We start from the raw sequence: 7,738 nt of genomic DNA on the forward strand, positions 1-7,738 counted from the left end.
CAGAAAGAGATCTTGGAGTCATTATTGACTCCAAGATGAACATGGGCCGACAATGCGAGGTCACGGTCAGTAGGGCTAACTGTATCTTGTTGTGCATCCACAGATGCAGCTCAAGCAGGGCCAAGGAGGTGAACCTCCCCCTCTATGCGACACTGGTCAGGCTGCAGCTGGAGTACTGTGTTCAGTTCTGGGCGCTGCACTTCAGGAGGGATGTGGACAGCATTGAGAGGGTCCAGAGGAGGGCCACCCGCATGATCCGGGGACAGCAAGGCAGACCCTACGAAGAGAGGCTACAGGACCTTAACCTGTTCAGCCTTCACAAGAGAAGGCTGAGGGGGGACCTGGTGGCCGTCTATAAACTCACCAAGGGGGAACAGCAGGGTTTGGGAGAGACCCTGTACCCCATGGCGCCCCCCGGGGTAACAAGGAATAACGGCCACAAACTGTTAGAGAGTAGGTTTAGACTAGACATCCGAAGGCACTACTTCACAGTAAGGGCAGCTAGGATCTGGAACCAACTTCCAAGGGAAGTGGTGATGGCTCCTACCCTGGGGGTCTTTAAGAGGAGGCTTGACGTGTACCTGGCTGGGGTCATTTGAGCCCCCTTTTCTCTCCTGCCCAAGGCAGGGGGTCGGACTTGGTGATCTACAAGGTCCCTTCCAACCCTACTTCTATGAATCTATGAATTATAGGAGAGGAGGGGTGTGGCAGGCCAGTAGGGGTAGCTCCTGCGTTGAGCCTCCCACCTCACTATGCCCGTCCACCTGCCGGACTCCACGTGTCTCCCCAGGGGCACCTAAGCCCTAGCAGACCCCCTTTCGAGCCCTACCGCAGAGTCCGGGGGTAACGTGCTGCCACCACCCCAAAAGGGGACCTTCTAGGTTCTGTGTCCTCGGGGAAACACAGGCCTAATAGTCCTACGGGTACTCGACACGATCCAAGCACTTGGAGCTCCTCCCCAAGTCAGGGGCCAAAAAGGATAGTCTCCTTTAGTCTGCAGACCTAAGGGGCCTCCTAGGCATAATTAAACCCACCCCTCAATAAGTCTCCTACACCAGTCACAAAGGAGAACTTTATTGGTTACAAAGGGTGGGGTTAGGATAGGGTAAGAGGTAGAGCGCTATCAAGGGATTACCATTGAGCAAAACAGTCTGGCTGAGGTAGCCGTTTGATACGCAAATGCATCACTGTGAGCTGACTAGCTCTCTAGAAACACTTACAAGTATCATTCAGAAGATAGTAGACATCTGGCTTGGAGATTTCCAGAGAGAGAGCGTTTCAGATGGATCAGACTCTCTCCCTGTGTCCTGATGCTTGTGTCATGCTGGTAAAATGGGTTCTCTTCCTTCTTCTTGGACCAGGCCATTATATAGCCTTTCTAACCTCAGCAGCCCAGTCCAATAGAAGCCAGCAGTGTTGGCAGCTAGCCAACCGATTTAAAAAGGATCACTGGTCACCTGGTCAGAGGAGCAGGGGCTTTTCCCTCCCCCATTCAGGTGACCAGAGGGACCGCGCCCGCACACCAGGATTTTGTCACGTAAGCAGGGAGGAAAATCCCCCCTCCCTTATGAATTCAACCCCCGTGTCCCAAGCTGACCGGGACAGGTTTCTGGAGAGAGACACAGACGGTGGCACTTCTGCCACAAGGGGAACATGTGACCCATACTCTGGAGAGCGAGGCTGGGGTGTGGTGAAAATACAGGCCCTTATTTAGGATGTTCATACCCCCTCCTCCACCAATATCTGGGCTGCAAACCACCTTTCTGGGCCCCTGGCTGCCTTGGAACCTCTAAAACTGTCTCCATACTCTGAACCTCAGACTTGGACCATCCTGCCCAGTACCTACTTGCTCCTGTTAGCATTTGCTCCTGTTTCCTCTTGGATGTCCTGACCTGGATCAACCTCTTTCCTTGACAATGGCCTCATCTCCCTATTAAGTTCGATGCCTGACTTTGACCTTGGCCTCTCCTCCTCTCTTCCGCTAAATCCCTGACCAAATACGATCCTCTCAGACTGACCATCTGTTCCCTGAACACGCCTTACTGCAGGAAGCCCTGGCTACTGCTTTGAGATGTGCGGCTCCTGACCACAGTGTAGACAGAAATGGGACCTGCACTGGGTGAGTTGCCGCCATGGAGTGGACCTGGGTGGCTGCTGTCAAGACCAGGGTGGTGGTGACAAGAGTGAAGCAACTGGACACAAGTGTGTGCAACACAGCTGCTCCTCTGAGACAAATTCTTTCTTATGAACTAACCAGACCAGCATTTCAGATCCCTTGGAGAGGATATTGTATGCACTGTAACAGACTCCGAATTGCATGGCCTTTCAGTGACATTAGTGGGCCTCATGCTTTTGGGCTGCCCTCAAAACCCATGCCCTGATGCTCCATAGTTTGGACCAGAGACTAGGGAACCACTGGTAAAAAGATTCAGATTCCCACAATGCCAGGCGGCATCCACAGGACACCCAGCTGCTTCCTCCTTGCAAAGGGCCTGAATTCATATCTGGAGCTGAAATGTAAATCATTCCAGTTCATGTCACTTGGGCCAGGCCTTTGACTTAATAATTTCAGGGCCTCTCCTCAGCACAGTAACACCAGCACTGGAACCAGCAGCGTCCTTGGTGCTCAGCCCTCCCCTTGGATGCTGAGGGGAGGCACAGTGTGTGACTGGCATCCAACCTCCCTCAGAGCAGGGACGGACTCTTTTAACTGTACACCATGTGCTGGGCTCAGCAGGAGCTTCCTCCGCCCCACTAAGCTGCGGCATAACACACAGGATCAGAGGTGCCTCCTGCCCAGGAGATCTGATCACTGATGTTTTCTCAGTAACATGCATTTCCCCAGGCCCGATAGGCAGACTAGGACAACAAAGGCTAGATGCCATTACTCCAGCAAGTGCCTGCATCCCCTTTCCAATGGCACTCCTGACCCAGATACACCCCACAGGTCCCTTTGGAGCATGGACCACTTCCTTCTGCCATCAGACCCGCCAAGGCATGCACACCCATTCCTGACCACCTCACCCCCATTACTCATACAGAGGGACAAGGGCTGGTGGGAAATGTTTTATTTGCAGAACCAAGGTGAAATTCCTGTAGAAATTCGAGACTATGGAGTGTCCCCAGGAGACCTCAGGAAAGCCCAGCCCTCAAGGCTCCTACAGTTCAGCTGGACCAGACTCTTCCTTGTATACAATAGGAGGCACCTGTGCTTGGGGAAGGCAGTCACTGGGGATTGTGGGTGATATCCATGTGCCTATGAAGTCCTGCTCTAGCCATACAGACCAATGGCTGTTGCTCATGTAGTTGCCAACAACCCACAAACCCATCACAGAGCCTAGGTGACAAGGTGTGAAGGAAGTAGAAGGACTGAACTCTGCTAGCTCCAGCAGATGCAGCTGGGCTGTGGGGGACAGAGATTACACGTGTGTGAAATGAAATACAATGAAATTACGTGTGTGAAATGATAGAGGAGGCAGAAAGACTTGAGGTTTGTCGGCGTCTATCCCAGAATGCCCCAGGCTGGTAGTACCAAGGTCCCATGATGTAGTTCAGGTCTCTACTATTCTCCCTGCAAATGACAGCACAAGAAATCAGGCTGTTTTCAGGTGGGTCCATTTCATTTCCGCAGCTGCATGTTTCCCTCTCTGCTAAAGCGGTCTCCCTCATCAATGATCAGTCCCTGCATCACCCATCTCTGGGTCAATGCACTTATTTTTATCCTGCTGCTTTAATCTTCTCACAAATGCAGAATTGAGTTTCTTCACACCTGCCCATCTTAAATGCCACACCTTGGACATACACACAGCCACCACCTGCATAATTTCCACGACTGTGGTCTGGGAGCTGAATCCTAGAATGAAAAATCACAGTTTACAAGTCACACCCATCCTCCCAAACTCAGTGCACCGTGACACTTGACCAGCTCTCTGCCCTGTTTGTACTGACAGCAGGGGACACTGAGACAACAGCCTAAATAAGGAAGGGCAGAGATACTCAAGGATAAATGTGTCAGAGGAAAATCTCCCAGCACAGGACCCCTGCACTCTCATGGCACATGGTACAAGACAAGTTGTCTTGTACCATGTGACAGGTAGTCAACCCTGTTTGCAGACCACACTTCACTTAAGAAAAACTTTGAATTTCCAGAAAGTCCACCTGGAATCAAATCTGCAGAATGGAGGGTTTTTTACTTCCTTTCCTACAACTAAAAAGTGCTGTCAGAGGTGTCTCTGCTCTGCACACTCCCATATATTATCCACAGACTGCACAAGCGCAGACACTATCCACCATGAGATAAATTACTGTATCATATGGATCACCAGTGTATCCTTTACTTGCAATCCACCAGCCTTCCCTCTTCCAACTAACCCATCTCCCAGAATCTGAAACTGCCAACCCTTGAGCGATCCCAAATGGCTGCTCTTTCTTGTGGCGATTTGGTCTGAAAGAAACATGGGAATGGTCCTTAATATGGACAGTTTGAGGGGAAGAAAAGCAATTTTAAGGCAGAGAGCAGCTGTCATAACTCTTCCACCTCTGTGCTCTTGGACTTATGAGCTATGTCAGTCACCAGGCTTCACAAAGATACAGTAACTAGTCCCTGTACACTGCTGAAGGTTTCCTATAACCTTCATGTTTCCTGTAACACACATCAGTAGTATAATTTGTGGTGGGTGATTGGGGCACCAGCCCTGTAAGCCAACTGAGAAGGAGAGATAGAATTCACCCCCACTTCCGCTGGAGTTTGTCCCCCAGCTGCAAGAGCAGCCCCATGGTAGTGGGGGCAGATACCCTGCTGCTGCTGTAAGAGCTACAACTGAGGCCAGCACACTGCTCTGCAGTAGCAGTAGCAGTAGCAGCAGCAGCCAAGGACTGTTTTTGAGTCCCTGCCATGAGTAAGACTCCTGAGCATTTCCACCACCACTCTCCCACAGAGTTTGCCAAGGATGAAAACTGTGCGTCTTATGCCTCTAACACACATAGCCTGTGTACAGCTCATAGTGTTTCATGATCTTTCCTCGGGCATCTCTGAAGATGTTTCTGCTGGCATCTCTAACCCAAGAAATGGTGCATGGCAGGGAGGATATTGACTAGGATAAAGATACTCTAGAAAGATCTAGGTCAGTGCTCCCCCTGTCTAGCACCACCAGAGACAAGGATATTGGGCTAGGTAGACCATTGGTCTGACCCAGTACAGCACTTCTTAAGTTCTTCAGGAGGGATGGGGCCCTCATGCTGTATGAGCTGAGCCCAGCAGAAAGTCCCTCAGAGGCTGATGGACAAGTGCCTTTTCCACACATGCTATCCTAAGCCAACCAGTGCCTTATCCACACGTGCTGGTCCAATGTGTCCAGCTGTAGCCCACAGGACACAGGAGAGTGACACTGCCTTTCTCCACCACCACCTGACTGTAAGTGTCCAAATACCTGGGGCCAGTTCTGTCTTGTGCTGTGAGCTGGGGCCTTTCACTCACTGAGTCTATGATGAAATTCATGGCACTGTTTATTGGACCTGTCTGAGGCCCTCAGTCCCATGGTGAATCACACCCAGGGGCTTGTGCTGCATTTTGCTGCAGAATTATGGATACCCTAATAACGCAGACTTACAGGCCAGGAGAGAGAGCTGTGCCATCCGCCCAGACCCACTTCTTTGTTTCAGAGTTGTATGACAATCCAGTCCAGAATGGGTAGTAGTACAGAGCGCTTCCCCGATATTCAGAATAAAGAAATGACTCTGTATTGATGAAGTCCTACATGAGAACAGGTTTAAATGCGAAAGAAAGTGAGATGTCTCAGGTGCATAATTGCACCATCAGTGTGCCCGGAGTTCCCTCCACAGTATCCCTGAAGACCTCTCTATAGAGTTTATCTCTGTAGACAGGCTTCATATCCTGCACCTGCCTAAGGGCCTGTGCCAGTACAGGCATAGTGAATCTCAAGCACCCTCCAGGTAGTGCTCTAGTACCTGTCACACACACACACACACACACACACACACACATCTAAACAGAAACACGAGACATGGAAATACAATTAAGCCTATAAATGTACAAGCCACCCACGGATTAATTTCCAGTCACAGAGACCTCCAAGGTGTTTTGCTCATTCACACACCCCCCAGCACTCAGAGCCCCACTCTTGGCTTTACCTGGTCAGCACCTGGTCACTGAAGCCCACCCCCAGGGCTTGACTCCTGCCTGATTCTATTCACTCACTGGTTTGCATCAATATGTCAAAAGTAACATGGTCTCACCAGCTCTTCTTGGCTGTCAATCATGAGTAGGCTGGCAGAGTGAGAACTGCAGGAGGATTTACACTGCCCCCAAGGTCTTTTTTCAGGAGAAAAGAGGTAGGACCTGCTCTCGCTGTGACTCCACCGTCCCGGACACTTCTCTTCTGGAACAACACACTGCATCAGCTCACCGCATTCCCTGACTGCTCCCATGCTAGAGACACTGCCATCAGGAACAAGGGAATTTCACACCCACCATGTTCCTCCACTTCAACTATTTGCATCTCATGGGCCCTATGGTGAGGGGAGCTCCTGCCCTACATCTCAAAATGGGGATGGACCTTTCCCATCCAGGAGCACAGCTGCCGCCATGCAGGGAACACCAGGTGCTGGCTTCTTTGCCTGTCTGTGGGACAAGCCCGACCCGCCGCATCTTGGCTGAGGTCAGACCAATCCCTTCAGCCCAGACTAAACTAAGGAGGTGAGAGCTTGTCCCTAGTATGGAAGGTGAGCAGGGGACAGGAGCACCTTTCCTAAATTCAGACATAAGGCAAACTCCTAAAAAATCATTAAAACAAAAACCCAATATATTTTGTGTATTCATCAATTGAACATTTCATTCATGTAATCTGAAACATTTCCATTTAATTTCCATTATTTTTCTCCTTTTTGGCTACTGCTTTTCAATTTTGAAATAAAGTACCAGACCAGGAGAGCACAATCTTTTATTCATGCCTTTTCAGAACATTTTTTTGGACCTTGTGACAGCACCACCATGCAGTCACCCTTATCCAAGGCCCACACCTATTTGGTAAGGGAAATGGCACTTTGCCGGGCCAGAGCAGCCCCACATGTACTTTTGGGCCTGTCCTGACAGCATCTCCCTCCCCACAATTTACCGTTGTCAGGAGGTTGATCCTGTGGCCTTCCTGGAACACGTGTGTTTGGTTCTGGACAAGACGCCGGACACTGGATGCGGTTTTCCTTCTCTTGGCTCAACTCCATGACTGAAACATCAGAACAGCTCAATAGCATCTGCTGTGATACAGGCTTCAGCAGAAATTTGTAGCCATAATGTTCTCTGTGTCATGGTGACTCACAAGTCCTAGTTGTGCTCCATCAAATGGTGGAGCCATTTTCCACTAGGAATGTGATGATTTTTCAAATTGGGCCCTTCTCGATAGTTTGCCGCCAGTTTGCCTTCCAACCCACTTTCTTAGCGTTCCATATAGAGGTCTAAAAGGTAGCCAAGGCCCCCAAGCTCCTTAGATGTTTTTGTCTTAGAAGTATTAGAGTAATTGCTGCACAGGCTTCCAGGATCTCCTTGGGGGCTGCCTTGAAGCTGTATAGGGTGGTGGCCATCAGCGAAGGACAGTCCGGTTGTCCTCTGTCCTCTATTGATATGAAACCGGACACCTTTATGTCCTCTATATTTCTCTACAACAGAAAAATAGGGGACATAGACGAGTCAGGTTTCATCTCAATAGAGGACAAAGGAAAGAGT

At 50.1% G+C, this 7,738-nt stretch overlaps 1 protein-coding gene across 1 annotated transcript in view; it reads right to left on the minus strand.

The window, feature by feature from the left end:
- Positions 1 to 3,717: 3,717 nt before the first annotated feature.
- Positions 3,718 to 7,738, minus strand: part of LOC112551378 (C-type lectin domain family 7 member A-like) — a 37,819-nt gene continuing 33,798 nt past the window's right edge. Inside the window, exons 7-10 of the mRNA XM_025212110.1 lie at positions 7,134 to 7,241; positions 6,256 to 6,398; positions 5,610 to 5,752; positions 3,718 to 3,853 (exon numbers count right to left, since the gene is read on the minus strand). Of these exons, the coding sequence (XP_025067895.1) occupies positions 3,718 to 3,853; positions 5,610 to 5,752; positions 6,256 to 6,398; positions 7,134 to 7,241 (530 nt within the window). The remainder of the gene's footprint in view (positions 3,854 to 5,609; positions 5,753 to 6,255; positions 6,399 to 7,133; positions 7,242 to 7,738) is intronic.

Source organism: Alligator sinensis, unplaced genomic scaffold, assembly GCF_000455745.1.
Source record: "Alligator sinensis unplaced genomic scaffold, ASM45574v1 scaffold21_1, whole genome shotgun sequence".
In the NCBI taxonomy this organism is placed as follows: Eukaryota; Metazoa; Chordata; order Crocodylia; family Alligatoridae; genus Alligator; species Alligator sinensis.